The sequence below is a fragment of the Trachypithecus francoisi genome, unplaced genomic scaffold (assembly GCF_009764315.1).
Source record: "Trachypithecus francoisi isolate TF-2019V2 unplaced genomic scaffold, Tfra_2.0 Lachesis_group8, whole genome shotgun sequence".
NCBI classification, from domain to species: Eukaryota; Metazoa; Chordata; class Mammalia; order Primates; family Cercopithecidae; genus Trachypithecus; species Trachypithecus francoisi.
Window position 1 is genome coordinate 73,417,075 of NW_022681473.1, and position 17,269 is coordinate 73,434,343.

Below are 17,269 nucleotides of genomic sequence, written 5' to 3' on the forward strand. Positions count from 1 at the left end.
TCCTGGTAGTAATTACTACTTTTATTTCACTGTGATCTGAAAGTGTGGTTGGTATGATCTCGATTTTTTGGAATTTATTGAGAATCACTTTATGGCTGAGCTTGTGGTTAATCTTATAATATGTTCCATATGCATATCAGAAGAATGTACATCCTGTACATTCTGGAGTATTCTGTAGAGGTCCAACTAGTTCAGTTACATTGAAGTCTAGAATTAAATTTAAGTCAAATTTAAGTCCAGAATTTCTTTGTTAGTTTTTCTGTATCTATGGTCTAACGCTGTCAATGAGGTGTTGAAGTCTCCAACTATTATTGCGTGACTAAGTCTTTTCATAGGTCTAGAAGGTTTTATGAGTCTGGGTGCACCAATGTTGGGTGTGTATATATTTAGTATAGTTGAGTCTTCTTCTTGAAGTGAACTCTTTATCATTGTGTACTATCCTTCTTTATCCTTTTTTTTTTTTTTTTTTTTTACTGTTGTTGGTTTAAAGTCTATTTTATTTTATATAGGAATAGTGACTTTTGTTAAATAATTTTTGAAAATTTCATCTGAGATGATTACCGAATAGGGTTGCATATTAATTTGATTAACAAGGGGCAAGGAGCCTAGTCAGTAAACCATTTGCAAGCCATGACGTCATTAGGTAAAATGTTAAATAGAGTTAAACTCGCTCCAATTTAGTGACATCTGTAATCCATTCATTTTAATTGATTCTATATGCCAGATTGTACAGATGCAGACTTTAAGCAGATGAAATCTCCATCTTTGAGATACTCACAGTCCAATGGAGGGGGCAGGTGAGTCCACGTACAGGAAAGAGCACGTGAAGACTGGAGGAGAGCTGTTTATGTGGTGCACAGGAAAACAGAGGAGCATGTGCTTGACTCCACCAGTCATTGGTGGCTCTCTTAATACCGTTTTCTGTTTAATCATCATCTTTAACTGCTAATCAAAAAGTTCATTCCACAAGTATTTGAAGTTAATTTAAAGAAGTGTCAGACACTGTTCAAACATTGAGACTAAAGGACAAGTGATTTATGTCTTTTATGCCTTGTTCCCTTGAAACAACCTAACCTACATGATTGGCAGTTGGGCAAGGGGAAGAAGGGAGCTCCCTCAATTTTTTCATGCCCTCCCTTCTCACCTATCCTCCTGTGAGCATTCTGTGTCTTACCTTTTACTGTTCTGTTCTCCCCTTTTTAGATAGAGCTATCTGGTTTGTTCTAGAAATTATGAGGTTATGAGGTGAAGTACTTCCTGTGGAGATGAGAGATTTCTGGAAATATGATTGCCATGGGATTAGTAGAGAGGTAAGCAGAATCTAGGTTGTAGGAATGATCTGTGGGGCTCCTTAATGGCAGAAAAGAAGTTGTATTAATCTTTTTATTTCCAGAGTCTAGTAGAGTATGAGGTAGATGTTTATGGCTCAGAAGAGGTTTTCTGGATGAATCAGTTAATGACAGGTCAACCATTAACAGTAATGAGATCTGGATTCCAGATCTTGAAGTGGAAGAATGGAGGAAAACAAGATGGTCAATGGAAGAGTTACCCAGGATACTTTTGTCCCTCTTCCTATAGAAATATAAAAATTAAAAACCTTTTAAAATCAGGTAGCCTATGATTGCAGGGGAAAGAAGAAACTCCCAAGTCCACAATGACTCCTCCTTCTTTCTATTTCTGGCATAAAATTAGCTGCCTAAAGACAAAGCCTTTTATTCTACAATTAAGGATACAATTAAAAATGCAAATACCTGAAAGAGTAAGCATGATGCTAATGGGTCTGAAAATACAAATGAAGAATCAAAATCTATCCTGCTTTAAAGAAGGCACCAGTTTAGGAGGCAGGCTCTAAGTACTTGAAACAATGAAAGGAACTCGCCTTTGCCTAACAAGTCCCATATAGCAGCCTCCTTCATACATTCAGTTTAACTTCATCCTAATAAGCCTGTGAACTAGGTACTATGTCCATTTTATAAAAGCCACACTCAAGTTTTAGCAAACAATCAGCTATGCACAACTATCATTATTCATAATGATAAATTATGAATTCTGGATGAGAAGCCAGGTCTACTTGGAGGAAATCAGTACAAAGTATAAAACAGAAGTTATATCATCAATATGAATTTAACCACTGCTCTTGTAAGTCTAGACTCTGTCCAGACTTTCTGCTTCATCCTGTTAAACTGCTTCAGGTACCTTCTTATGTTCCCCTCCCAGTTACCTTTGCCCCTACTAAGATTTTAAGAGAGAAAAGTAATTCTGAATTCAAGAAGTTTCTATTTCCTATTCTGCTACAACATATGATAGTCAATATGTTTCTAAGTGAATGACTAATGATGTTGTTAAATAAGAATTATGAGGAAATGAACGTGTGCAATAAAAATACCACTGTCAGCTAGCCCTGTGCCAAGTACTGGGCAGGGGGGTGCACACAGCTGACTGTGGCACGTTCTCTGGGAAACAGCTAACATGTTGGGTCCAAGATTGGAGGGGAAGAAGACAAAAATGTGACTCATAACACAGTCCATAGACTTTATGGCTTTGCCTTACATGTTTTCAAGAAATCCATCACCAAGTGAAGCTGGAAGCAGTTTATACCACTGGAGTGAAGAATCCTGCCATTCCACACTCTCCTTTATCATCCCCAGGCTACTAACCTGCAGTTAAATGGGGCAGAAAATAGAGTGAAAAGATATGTCTGCTACTATAGAAAAAAATAAATGACCAGAGTGCCTTACATGATGATGTAGCTTTTCCCTCCCACCAAAATCAACCAGGTGGGAACACCCTTCACCCAGAATAAAAGCTCAAAGGCAAAGTGTCCAGGATGGAATGTGTTTTCTTGAGAGTGCCCTTGATATAACCTTAGTTCCCAGGAATAGAAAGACTAATTGTGTCGAGAATGAGGTTCACCCTGGGCCCTTCCCTCATCACAAGTTTTCTGACTAAGAGGGTATAGGCTGTGCGTGCTCGTCTAAATCCATTATTAAATTAGGTCCCAATTTAAAGAGTTTGTCAGAGTTTAGCAAACAAATGAAAGAGCCTGAAAGGCCTTGCAGCACCAGATATTTTCTGGAGATCCCAGTAGCAGCAGGTAGAGTCTGCATCCTGAGGATAAAACCAGACTTGATGCACTTGGTGTCCGCCAAGCTGGTATTGGATTTCCACAGGATTGTTCAAATACCTTGGCTTATATTTTAATATTTTCTCTCACATTTGTATAGGAAAGATAGTCTTGGAATTAATTCATTTAACAAATGTTTCCTAAGGAGAATTCTTTATGCCAAGCACTGTGGCATAAAGTACTAGAGCTATGAAACATCAAGACATTACTGGGATTTGCAGGTCCAGTATTGAATAATATTGATTCATTTCAAAACATTTTATCACAAAAGTTTAACAAGGACCAGAGCAGTCACTATGTTAACAGGTGAGTTTCAAATATTAGTGGTCTTCTGGGCAAATTTCACTTCAGGAAGTCTTATAGGCATGTTGTAAAAATCAAAATAGGATAATTGCAAGGCACATAACACATGGGGTATCAGGAAGTGAGTTACCATAATGGTCTGCATACTATTTGGATTGCCTATAGATCTAGACTGTGAGAAACTTGAGGAAAGGAGTTCTGTGGTCTTATTCATCATTGTGCCCTTAACATCTACTACAGACTGGTACATAGCAAGTAAGTACAAATACCACATTTATTGAATGAAAGAATCAAGGCATGAAGGAATCAATGTATGAATGCCTTAAGTTAAACAAGGGGCAAGAGGCTAACCTGAGTGCATTTGTCATATTACATAGCCTTTGAGGCAAACACTATCTCAGGTAGTAGCAACTTTGAGTAACATACAGACTTAGAACCACTGTAAAAGAAATAAGACTTCGAAATTCAGAACAAAACTATGAGCAGGGGGCTGGAAAGGGGTGAAGAATGCCTAGGGGAAATAGAAGAAATCATGTGGTTAGGAAGACCGATAACATATATGAAGACTTGGAATGGCCTACTGTATATACAGTGAGTTTTTCTATCATGTGGCTTCTACTGAATTCTTTTCAGATTCTGCCTCTGTGTAGAGCCTTGTTTGGGTGAGAAATGCTGATGAATTGACAGAGCTGAGCATTCTGGAGCTATGGAATGCTGACCATCCCCTTCAGGCTTCATGGGGTCTAGAGGAGCAAAAATTTAGAAGTCATCAGAAAGTCTGTCCTTCTTCCTTTGCTGAAGGCAAGCAATGGGATAAGAAAGGCTTATCTCACTGCTGAGAAAACAGCGTCTTAGTTGCAACCAATTCTGTGGTCTCTCCGTCTGACAGGGAAAAGGTGGCTTCATAATAAATGATGAATATTACCAACATTTATCAACTACTTCCCATGTGCCAGATATCTAAATTCACTATTTTATTTAATCCTCACAACCACTTTATAGTATCCTATTACTATACTCATCTTCACAGATAAAGAAAGCCCAGAGAGACTGATTTGTCTGTGGTCATAGAGCTAGGATGTGGCAGAACTATGATTCACATGTTTTTCTATCTGGCAGACTCTAGCAACTGTGTGCTTAAATGTTGCTCTCCAATGTCTCACAAATAGGATCTGAATGTCCATGCTCATGTTGTCTAGCTGTGTGATCTTGGGGGGAATCATTTAACTTCTCCGAGTTTCAGTTTCTTCATCTATAAAATGGAGGCAATATCCCCTGAATCATAGGGTTTTTGGGAGAATTCTATGGGATAATACATGTAAAATAATAGAATAATGGTTGACCCATAGAAAGTGTCTGACAAATACTTCCCTCTATTTCTACTTCCTCATCTGTGGCAGGGATAACTGCCTTCCAAGTTGGTTACAACATCAAGGGTCTAAGGATCCTCGATATGTTTAATATAAGGTAGTGAAGACACTCTCTTTTGTTTGTCTGTGTACTATGTCATATGCCTGGAATATTCCCTCCTGTTTACTCCATCTGTAAGCCATAAATCAAGGCCCATTAGTGAGTTATTAAATCAAGTTAATGAGCTATGATCTCCGTTTTTTAAAAAGGAGAGAAACAAATAGAATGGAAAATAACAAAGTACACTGTATACAAAAGGTGTTATTACTATTTAACAAAACTTTTCTGTTTTATGTGTGCATGTATTTACTGGGTCAGGATAAAGAATGTACTTCTTACTTTGCATCTAAATATTTGAAAGGCTCTCGGTTACCTCATATAAGAGCTTCAAGAATTATTCGGATATGCTTCCATGGAAGCAATCAAGATTCCAGGCCTTTCTAGAACTAACAGATCTTTTCATATCACATTGCATTTAATTATCTTCCCTTCATCTCTCTTCCCCAGCACACGTAAGTTTCTTGCAGACAGGAAACATGACTGTTACTGCTGTGTCCTCAGTGTCCATTATAGGTCCTGGCACATAATACACACTCAAAAATGTTTGATGAAGACCTGAATAAATCACGGCAACTGTTTCTTAAATCCACATTCAAAACTCAGAGGTTATTTGCTTAAACTCTCAAAATCGATTATCGTTTATTAACAAGTGAACAGGGCTGAGTTTTTCTTTTACATTATTTCCTGTGACCTTTTTCTCCTTCCCCTTGGTGGAATGATTTGCTTTTTTTCCTTGCCCTCCTGGGTACTCTAACTTTCCTTTTATCAAAACAAAGGATTGTTCTTTAGAAATTTGCACTTTTGTATAAATTTAAACCCCCATATCTTTGGCTTCTCCTAGTAGCATTTATACAAAAGACGCATCCCTGTTACTAGCAGGAAAAGCCTTGTTAGTTCTTTATTATACCAGCTTTTATCAGCTAATAGGTAAGAAGGGAAAGGGATATTTGGGAGGGAGGGAGATCTTCATGAGCTCATAAACTCACTCTTCCAAGGCAGTTGCCTGCCGTCTCTGCCCACAACAAGAGCCTCAAAATACATGCAATAAAATTCATATTCCAGTAGTTCAGGAGCCTAAATGCATCTATGTTTGAAGCATTGATAATGTACTTGTGCGGCATTTTGAAAAACATTTTATTCATATTTGTAACTTTATTTTTAAATTAACTACATGTTTCACAGTGTTCTACCACTATATGTTTCACAATGCAGGAAATACACAATACAAGTAGCATATTAAATCAAACATACCCAAATCATTCCCATAGAACATGAACAGTTAACATTAGCAATAATCAATTCCACTTGCACAGCACCACTAAAGTACTTCAAGCACTTCACACAAAAGATTAAAGAAAAAAACTATAATTAGATTAGAAAATAGAGAGAGTTGGCTCATGTTTAAAATACTGCCTGGCTCAGGTAGTGCTGGTTACCACTCCCTTCAAAATTTCAGGTAAACAAATTGCCACCACCTGGGAAGATCATTTCTAGTGGGGAAATGAAGGCAGCTTCTGCAAGACCCCAGGAAGGTACATTCTCTCTGACACCACCAGGACCAGGGCGAGAGTTGGGAGCATATGTGTGAGCATGTGTGTGTGTGTGTGTGTGTGTGTGTGTGTGTGTGTAGGATATGGGAGGTAAATCCAAGGGGAAGAATGGTTTTTTGGTGCAAGCACATATTTTACTAAGTCAGCTACATTGTTTCTCATAGAACAAAGAAAGCGCTTGCTTTCTGATTTAGGTTTTGGCTTCATAGAAAACTATAAATAATACCAAAGAAATCCCATGTTCCTACAGAATGGTTTATCCTGAACAAAAACCCCAAAGACATTTATGTTAGAACTTCACCTCTCCTTATTCCTTAATCAAAGAGTCCAGCACTGTGCTGACAGAAGCAGATTGGGAATCACAGCTAAAGTATATTCAACAGCTGACACTGCATAAACTAAGCCCTTAGGGAGGCAGAGTGATGTGGGGAGATGTATGGGACTGTGGGTAGGAGAGCTGATTCTGCCACAGATAGCTGTGGGATCCCAGGCAAGTCTCTGTCTCTGTTCTCCTCAGGCCTCAGTTTCCTCTTCTGTAAATTAAGCAGAGGGCCCAATGATAACTAAGGTTCCTTCTAGCCCTAGAATTACACAAAGCTAAGCAAAGTGAGGAGAATAATACCATTTTCAGGACGTTATTCTCAGATGTGAGCCATGCTCATCCACTTATATTTATATAATCAGAGAAACCCTGCTAGTAATTTATTCTGAGAGAGCAAGTAGTTGACTTTCTAAAATAAACACAACTGACCATGGTCCTATACAAGCACTCTAGACAAAGCAAATCCTGTCACCAAAACTAGTATTAAAAAAAGTACAAAGGTACAAACTTGTTGGATCCTTTTTGGTAAGAATTTCATTTAGGCCTTGCTTCTTGCTTTTCTTTTTTTTTTTTTTTGGTCTGTTTTATCTCTTTTCATGAGAATAGGCCAGGGGGCTCTTGTAAGTTCTTTCTTTCTGATTCGCTGATACAACTATAGGCACGGCCCATATTTCTTCTAATTCTGTGTCTCTTAGAGTCATTTAGATACTAAAGTCAGCCCTCTAGATACAAAATAAGTAGTAATAATTGAACATTTGGAAACCAAATACCATATTTGTATATTATAGAGATTTCATTTGGGGAATTTCTTATGAAGTGTCAAGTATTTCTGAGTCTCATTAAAAGGAGGTTCCTCCCTTCAATACAATCTCCAACTATTACTTTTGTTACTCTAAGTCTTTGTCTCTTCTGTATGTTATACTTTTATTTATGATTTTAGAGAATAAAGATTTAAATCTAATTACTACTCTTTCAAATAAGTGTATTAATTTTATATAATATCATATCACTTCATTTAATTTTCTTAATCTTCCACAACTTACTAGCTATTAGCAATATATTTCAGCAAATTTCTTCTACTATCTTAACAATTTATGCATTCTGTCTCTAATAAGATACTTGGTAATTTTCCCTTCGAGCTTTATTGTATATAAGCATTTCAGTTACACTAACTGATTTAGTTCTATCCTATTAACCCAGCTGACTTTTTCCACTTGCTACCAAGGACTAAAACATTTCAAAATTTAAAAATATTTTGTAGCATGTAGACAAACAATACAATACAAAAGAGAAGAATCACAAATGGAACTGTTAACTTTCCATCATATTTGTGATGTCACTACAAGACATGCTCTAGGGTGCTTCTGAACAGTCACAGATTACAATTAAGGGTATCAAAATAATATTTTGAAATGGAGTTGGCCAAATTTGAAGGGTTAATAACTTGTTTTCCTTAATCTCTGGGCTTCCCTGGAATAAGAAGGGACTCTAGGCTTATTGGTTCAGTCAGGAAATTAAGCCCTATGAGAACCTGTGCCTTCCAGAATCCCACTCCCTTCTTAGCCCTGCTGTGAATAACAAATACATACAAAACTTAACTTTAGAGCCAAAGTGGAACCAACAGCAAAAGTTCAACTCAAGTATGTAAATTAGTATCTATAACATATACCTCATGCCTAAAATTTCAGGTAAGAAGAATATGACCTCAGGTTGGAGTCAGATTGGATTCTGGGCCAGAGTGGGGAGTGGAGAATACAATAAGAATGGGCACGGTTCTTCCATATGGTACATAGATTCATGTTGACCATTAATTAGGCATCACTTTCTTCCTTTTGCCTCTTAGTACTTATATATTTTTAAAAGTACAGTCAGCACTGATGAAATTTGGAAGTAATACAGGAAGCTTGTCTTAGAAGAGGAACATGTTATAGTTGAGTGTTGATGGATCTTAACTCAAGAGGTAGCTACTAGGATGAAAGACAGAAAAGCATTTCACATTCAATCAATCATTTACGATTTTCTGGTAAATTAATGAGTTTGTCAGACAAGGAACAAGTAACTTTTACGGTCTGAGAAACAATTGATAACGAGATGGCACAGAAGGAAGTCTTTCTGCCAAAAATTGTACACAACTCTTTAGAAGAATGCCGTGGATTTTAAATTTATGCACTAAAGTTAATGCAGTCAATACCAGGCAGGTTAGGAGATAATACAGGAATATTTTCTTTTCACATTGACGGTAAGCAAATGTCCAAGGGTTTGGTCCACATATGCCATTTAAGATTTATTAGAAATGAAAATGTTTCTTCTCATTATTTTTATTGCAACCTATGCTGAGCACTTTATCCTGGATCATAACATTGCCAAAGAATAACTTGATAAAAGCAGGCACCTTTAACTAATTTAATCTAATAACATTTCAGACATTTATTCCAAATGGTTAAACATAAGATGTTTCAGTAGTGTACTGATGAACATGGGTTAATTAGAACATATGTTCTGTTGCTACATGGTGTTGCCTTTGTTTTCTCAAGTTGAATTGCTCACAAAGTGCAGATAGAGAAATACTCCATTGCTTACCTGACGTAGAGGGAGCGTTTCTGATTGGTTCGCAGGGACCCGGACCCGGAGCTCATGCTGTGGTTCATCATCTGCTCTCGTAGGTCATGGATTTTGGCCTCAAATCGAGCGTAATCTGGGAATGAAACAAAGGTAGCAAATTTGGCTCTGTGCCTTCAAGAGTTAGAAATGTTGCACAGCTCAGGCAGCCCCTCACCCACGTTGTTGGTTCCTTTGCCAAACAATGGGGAGACGCACAATTCAAGGGTATGCCTGTTTACTATTATTTATTCACAGACATTTACAAGAGGAAAATGATAAATCAGTTATTTCCCAAAAGGTACCTAGAAAACACACCACCATCAAATTACCAACTTGTAAAAAGTCCATTGGGGGTGGGAGAGGGAGGATGGGGGATCATAGGGAGGGATGGAGGTAGATGTGGTTATAAAAAGGCAACGTAAAGTATCCTTGCGGTGATGGAAATGTTCTCTATCTTGCCTGTAGTGGTGGATATTGGCAACTGCACGTGATAAAATTACACAGAACTAACACACACACACACACACACACACACACACACACACAACTGGGGAAAATCTGAATAATATTGATGAATTGTGTCAATGTGAATATCCTAGTTGTCATAATATGCAATAGTTTTGCAAAATGTTACTACTGGGAGAAACTAAGTAAAGTTATTTCTTACAGCTGCATGTAAATCTATAATTATCTCAAAAACAAAAAGCAAAAAACAAACAAACAAACAAAAAATTCCACGGGAATCCCAACTCAATGGGGTATTGAGGAGAGTCTTTAGTTACTCTCAGCCTGATAGACCAGACAATCAAGAGTTTGGTGATGAATTGTGTAAGAAATGTCATTTAATTTAACTAGGTTTTGTTAGGGGATGGGGGTCTGCTAGAAGTTGACCACTGTGATCATACTTCAATTTTGTCCCGTAACTTTGCCCACATGCCAAATTTTAGAACTTTTCAAACATTAAAAATTATGGGTATACAAAAATCAAAGAAATCTATATATTATACCTTTGCTATTGTTTCACAGAAAAAGTATTTTTGGCATGTCAACTCAATAAAAATAAAGAAAGAATAGGTTCTAAGGTACTTATTAACACAATGAACATGTAAAAAGAAAAGTCTTTTGATGTTTCAATATTTTTTTATCACAACCTAGAAACTTCTATCATTTCCTTGGCAAAACAATGTCTTGCTTTAGAAAATTCAGCAGGCTTAACTTACCCACGAATAAACTTAAAAATGTTAATTGAAATTATAAATGGTTCTTTTAATTACAAAGAAACTCACCATGAAGAATTTTAATAGAGTACATCAGTACATTTCAGAAAACAATTTGATTTTCAATTCAATTTATTCACAGCTTTAATAAAACAAGGATGAATGAATATAATAAAAGATGATCTACTTACAGAGTGTTTCAAATTCTTTATAAGAAAAAGTTCTACAAAATGTAATTTCATTTCGGCTTACTGAATATGTATTGAGTACTGTAGGGATAGCTTTTCTAAAAGATTTGACCTTCGTTTTCAGTAATAAATAGATAACAGGAAAATAAACTCTGAATATTAAATATTTTTAAAGTTTAATACACAACAGACAAAGCCATAATAGTTGGCTGGAAATTTCTGGTACATAAGCAAAGTCTGGTATTATCCAGATTTGGAAGGCTTCCTGCTCATGCTTAGCTTTGAATAATTAAGTCCTAAATGATTAAATAAGCAGAACACATATTTAACAACATATTTAAGGTAAAAACCTATTGACTATAATTTAAGAAAATTTATTTCATTTTCTAGTGAGAGAAAACATTTATTTATAAACATCAATATGATACTGTATGCAGGCCAGACGTGGTGACACACACATATAGTCCCAGCTATTTGGGAGACTGAGGCAGGAGAATCACTTGAGTCCAGGATTTCAAGGTTTCAGTGACTTATGATCTCACCACTGCACTCCAGCTTGGGTGACAAAGAGAGACCCTGTCTTTATTTAAAATTTAAAAAATAAAGATATGATACTGTATGCAGATTTAAATCATTTTGGGCAAGTCGTATTTTCTTGTCACCTTAGAAGAGTCAATTAACATTTATTGCTGGCCACATGGCAGACAATATGTTCAATGCTTTATGGGCATTATCTCATTTCTTTTTTAAATTACAAAATGAAGTCTATAGATGTTGAAAATTTTGAAGTATATAGAAAAACACAGGATAAAAATTGAGAGACGCTCTTGTCTCTTCTGCCTTCCCCTACCTTCTCTCTCACTGCTCTCTTTCCCTACAGCTTACCCTAGTGGGACATGTATGGTTGTGTGCTGGATATGTATGTGTGTGTTTGTGGGTAGCTGTGTGTGTATATACACACATACCCACACAAATGAGACCATAACTATTTATTGTATTATGACTTTTTCTCCTTTTTTAATAGTGCAATTTGGATATTTTCCTGCCTTCTACCATGTGCATAAATATCATTTTTCTTAATACTCTTAATACTCTATTCCATAGTTTAGACTGTATTTAACAACTCCCTTATCATTAGATATTTAGGCTTGTCCAATTTTTTGCTATCATAAACAGGGATCTTGGTGTATGAGTGCATGTTGACAGCAGGTTAGTAGGGCACCAGAAGTGGAACTACTGGTCAAAGCTTTGCACAAAAATCTTACAGTCTCTAATAGCATTTTCCAGAGAAGAAAACAGCCTTGTCTGGAACATAGATCAGGAACTCTTAACTTTTTCTGATCCATGCTTTACATTGCCACTTGATAAATACCACATGTCACTTCTGAGTACCACTAAATCTCCCATCTAGAGAGATAGGACACTCTCTTTTGTAACTTTGAAGACTTTATTACCCATGATAAAGGCAGGAGATCCCAACTTCCAGCTGTCCCTTCTTAAACATCTAACTCTGTGCAAGTCTCAACCCTCATTTAATCACTTTGCCACTTTATTGTATTCATCACATCAACTTGCAGTTATTTGTACAGTTGTTCATCTTCCATTAGACTGAGCCCTCTGAGGGCAGGAAATATTTTTCATTCTCCTTGGAGCTTCCTTTTCCTAACATAGTGCCTGAGATGCTCAATAAACTTTTTTTTTGGTAAATAAAAAATAAATGAGGCAGTGAGTAGAATACCTGGATGAATTCAGTTACAAAATGGCTCCAGGTACTGAAATTGTACATTTTCATTTTTATGTTTTTGCAGTAAGAAAGATGAACATGCATCTCCCCTAGTACTACTTTTTTCAAGACTAAATATTCTAATTCCAAGGCTTTATTTCTGTCAAATCACTACCACTTCCAAATTCTTCTGCTATTTTTATTGTTCTCTAGGAAATCCCTCCATCTCAATCATGTCATACATTGGAAACAATTCTCTGACACTTTGTCTATATACAATCAACACTTCGTTAGGCTCTTGTAGGCTGCCACATTTTATATAACACAATAGGATACTTGCCTTAATAATAAATTATATTTGCCTTACTGTATAGCTTTTTAGATACCCAAAATATTTTCTGCCATGCTTTCCAAATGTTTCGACTGCGTGACATTCTATGGTGTTAAAATTCCCCAATATGAATGATTTATACTGCATTTGCCTTAATTGGAATCTACCTTGTTTTCATCTTTCCTATTTTGACAGTCATCTTAATCTAAATCCTATATCAGAGGGGCTTATCTGTCTCTTTGCTACTTTTCTTTGAAAACTAAACATACACCCAAGAAATTTCATCATAGTAAAACTAGTAAGATCTGGGTTTATAAATATAAATGGTGTGTCTGTGGCAGCAGAGCTCTGTCTCCAATTTCTTGGAGATAAACAAGTTTATAGTTAGAAATGCTCCAGAAGTAAACACGAAACCTGCTATGCAAATTGTGAAATATAAGTCTTTATGTTTTATAGAAGTACTGAAATTGTATTTCTCAACAAGTTAAAACAGAAAAACCTAACACTACCATATCCATTAAATATTAATTCTCTGTCTCTTCCTCAAATATTTTACTCATATCTATGCCTGTCCCTTTGGAACATTTTTCAGTCAAATTCATAACATTGTCTTGATTCCAAGCCTCAGGAGAACATTCGAATGAAATTTTCAAATGCTTCAATCTTTATATCATCCAAAGTGGAATTCATTTTTACTAAGCACCTGCAATGAGCTAGGATCTGTACCACATACTTTAAAAAATATATTATTTTTCCTAAGAAAGTTCTGAGGTAGATATATTATTTTACAGATGAGGAAACAGAGGTTCAGAGAGGTTAACTAACTTCACTAAAGTCCCAGAGCTACTAGGTAACATTGGACATGGAGCTAGGATTCAACCCTGGATCTCCATGAAGCCATTTTGTTTCCATGATATCACAACATCGGTTATAATACCACAATTGTTTAGAATGTAAGGCCTCCTCAATTATCTACCCTTCCCCTCTTGACATCTTGCTCTTCCTTCCCTTCATCTATTGTGTTAGTCAGGTGCATGCTGGCCTTCCCTCTATCAAACTATAGGCTACTTGGAGACTTGGGATGCCTCACTCATCTCTATTCCCAAACCTCAGGGTATATCATTCTACCTTCTGTGTAGACAGGACTTTCACAGTTTTGAACAAGTCAGAACCTGAAAGAATTTGCTTCCAGAATAGGACATGGACAGGAAAATTAAGCATGATCATGCTGAGGTATAGAACAATATTAAAAATGCAGCACTTTCTTCTGCCTTGCTTTGCATGAAATAGGTGACTGGTAAATGCTTTTTAAATTCCAAGTTATTTTATGTTTTGGGGGGGATTTTCTTCTGTAACAAGAAGCAAAACACTGAAACCCAACTCCTAAGCAAATGTTTTAGAGGAGCTTCATGAAATATTACCTCCAGCTAGTTCTTTCCCCACCTCTGTGTATGATAACCCATTTTTTTCCTCCACATTTTTGGGTATGTAAAGCCATTGTTCCTGACTAGGTGCATTTATTTTGGGGCTCTGGCATTTGTTTTCACTTGGACAAGATGGATGATAATAGTAAAAAGTGTACAAGATTTGGGTTATGCAGATGGAGTCAAAATCCTGGTTGTGCTACTTAATAGCTATATATTACTATGAAAGTTATTAACCTTCCTGTGCTTAATTTTTCTCAAGTAAAATAGGAATAAGAATTGGACCTACCTCAAGATCTGTTGAGAAGATTATGAGAGAGCTGATGGATCTAAAAGATTGGTGCTTGGTAATGACTGTCAATTCCTTCTATTCTGTGTGTAATTCACCACCTATTCTTGTTCATCACTTGTGAAAATTATAACCCCTTTCTGTACTGAGTAAAATGGAAACCTGTGTCTGCTCCTAGAGACCCCTGTTAGAGCCTCCCTCTACCTGTTATGAATTTATGTCTTCACCAGGTCAAATAGGAATGAGCCACAGATGGCCATACTTTGGGACACTTGCCATCAGATGGAACTTCTCATCTGCTAGGCAACCACTCAGCGTACTCTCATAAGTTGACTTGGAGTCCAGGAGAATAATATCCAATTCCAAAGCTGCTGCTGTTTTCAGGAATATCACTGACTTCATTCATCAGTATTGTCTCAAGGCTTTGAGCTACTGATGGACACTTGGATGGAGCAAGGTCATAGGTGTGAACTACACAGTGAGGGGGGCTCTGCCATACACTTGTTTGCAATTTGTTAAGGGTCAATAAGGCGACTCAGAATGCAAAGCTACCATTCACACAGAAAAGGAGGCATTGTCTCCTATAAGAAGGCTGGTGTTGTTTAATGCAATAGGATTAGTCTGCATTGATTAAAACTGCCCAACTGCTCATGTCTTCAAGACTCAGGTGGCTTACCTTGGTTCTGAGATAAGAAAACAACACACTCAGTGGGTTAGGCAATAGCATGAGGCCATGGCCTGCCCTCCCCCTTTCCCAAGTGAGCTGGTGGGCAGCATGCCACAGGATCAGTCACGACCTCATCCAGGTGTCTCATGATTGCCAGACAAGAGGAAACCATGAACAGAGGAAACAGGGTTAGAAACTCTATGTTAGAAGGCCAGCTTTTAGTCTTAATCTTGTCATTTATTACTAATGAGGCCTTGGGAAGTTACTGAACCTCAGTTTGTTCATCTACAAATTGTGAGGTTCACCTCACAAAGTGGTTGTGAGACTCAGAATGAGATTTGACTGAAGTGATTTGAAAATATAAGATAGGTGTTGCTGTTATTACTTTGGCAACTTCTGTTAGGACAAAGACATATGCAGTTCTTAGTGGTACTAACAGTGACGGTGGCACCCTCTTTCTATTTGTTCATTATAAACATGTGCAGCTTTAACAACAACTGGTAAGATCACTGGGCTGTAAATAGGACTCTGCACATCCAAGCAACAGAGACTACTTTCCTGCTGAGTTATCCATTTCCACACAACAGGAGAATTAGTTTGAAGAGAACACCTGCTGTATATAAACGATGCTTTAAATAGACACATCTGAACTAGAAGCTCTTGGTGTCTTATAATAAAGGAAATTTGAGCTTTAGGATAACTTCCAATAGGGCTAGGGTAAATGTCAATGGTGTGTAGTCTGTTGGGGGTCACAATATTGTTTACCTGGATGTGACCCTCATTGTCACTGAGGCTCAGGAAGGGCACATGGTAAGAATGAAGCAGGAATGATTTACATCTATTCTTAGCAGAGCTTCTAATCACTGCTCCAGGGATGAGATGCTGTGAGCAATTATAAATGTTTCCATTTCTTTGGTGGAAACATCCTTCTTTCATTTATTCAGTAAATATTTCTTCAGGGTTTATTATATGCCTTGCACAATCCTAATTGCTAGGGATACTGAATCCACCGAACAGATTTTTTTCCTCAAGAGGCTCACAGGCTAGTGCATAGTTGCTTGTAATTTTCTAGTTTCTTCTTGTGAATACAAAAAGAACATTTGATGTTTAAATATCTGCTCCATTTGAGGAGTATCATGTTCTTTTTAGATGGTAACAGGATATCAAGAAACCCTTCTATCATGGAAAGACGCTAATACAGTCAGTTCCATGTTAAAATGGACAAATTGGGACAGGTTAAATCTTTGGGAACTATCTGGTTACTTACAGAGTGAGAAGAGCAACTTGGGGTTTAAAGCAGTACCTTGGAATCAGAGTTTCTGGATTTGAGTCCTGGCTCTGAGAGATGTTAAGAAAATACCATACTCACTCAGAGATACTGTTTTCTCATTTGTAAAATGGAGAAATCATCCCTACCCCTATACCTTGTTGTTCTGAATATCTAAGAGAATATAATTTATTTTCATCCTTTTAAGCAGTATTGATTTTAAAAAGCACCATCAATTAATAATAGCATCTTTTTTTGGAGAGGGTGGACACAAGACTCTTCTGATTTCACAAGCTGAAATGAATTTTGTGGAGAGGGGAAGATGTGAGTCTTATAATCAATGAAATATGATAATTCAGAATGTTTAAAACTAGAAAATCCCAAACAAATATACTACTGCTCTCTTTCCACTGGACTTTTAACCAAATAGTCACACATAAGAGGATTAGCCATAGAACACTGTTTAATTTCAAGAAGAAATGCTTTGTCAAGATTCTTTCATTTGATGATACAAAAATAATTTTAATTATTTGGAGCTCAGAAAATATTAGATGGTTGCCATTTCATTACCTCTTCTTTGTCTAGTTTTCCTGGGATTTCAGAACCAGATATGCACAGAAGGGGCCCAGTCACATTACTTTAGGCTTCAGAGATACACATAGAGCTTTTCTCATCCTGGCTGCTTTTCAAGTCATCCTGTCAGGAAGGACACCATTAGGAACTATTTGAGGAGGCTGGCTTCCCTCCCAGATATGCATTGGAATGCCCACCTCCATCAAGAGCACTGAGCTCT

General features: G+C 36.9%; 1 protein-coding gene across 12 annotated transcripts in view; it reads right to left on the bottom strand.

Annotated features, from left to right (window-relative positions):
* DLG2 (discs large MAGUK scaffold protein 2) overlaps positions 1 to 17,269 on the bottom strand; it is a 1,315,102-nt gene that overhangs the window by 176,272 nt on the left and 1,121,561 nt on the right. For 11 of the 12 annotated variants that reach the window (XM_033207409.1, XM_033207408.1, XM_033207419.1 and 8 more), the window contains one exon: positions 9,350 to 9,464. In XM_033207409.1, the coding sequence (XP_033063300.1) occupies positions 9,350 to 9,464 (115 nt within the window). Of the gene's footprint in view, positions 1 to 6,007; positions 6,981 to 9,349; positions 9,465 to 17,269 lie in introns of those variants that run through there. The other variant, XM_033207410.1, reaches the window with a different exon arrangement.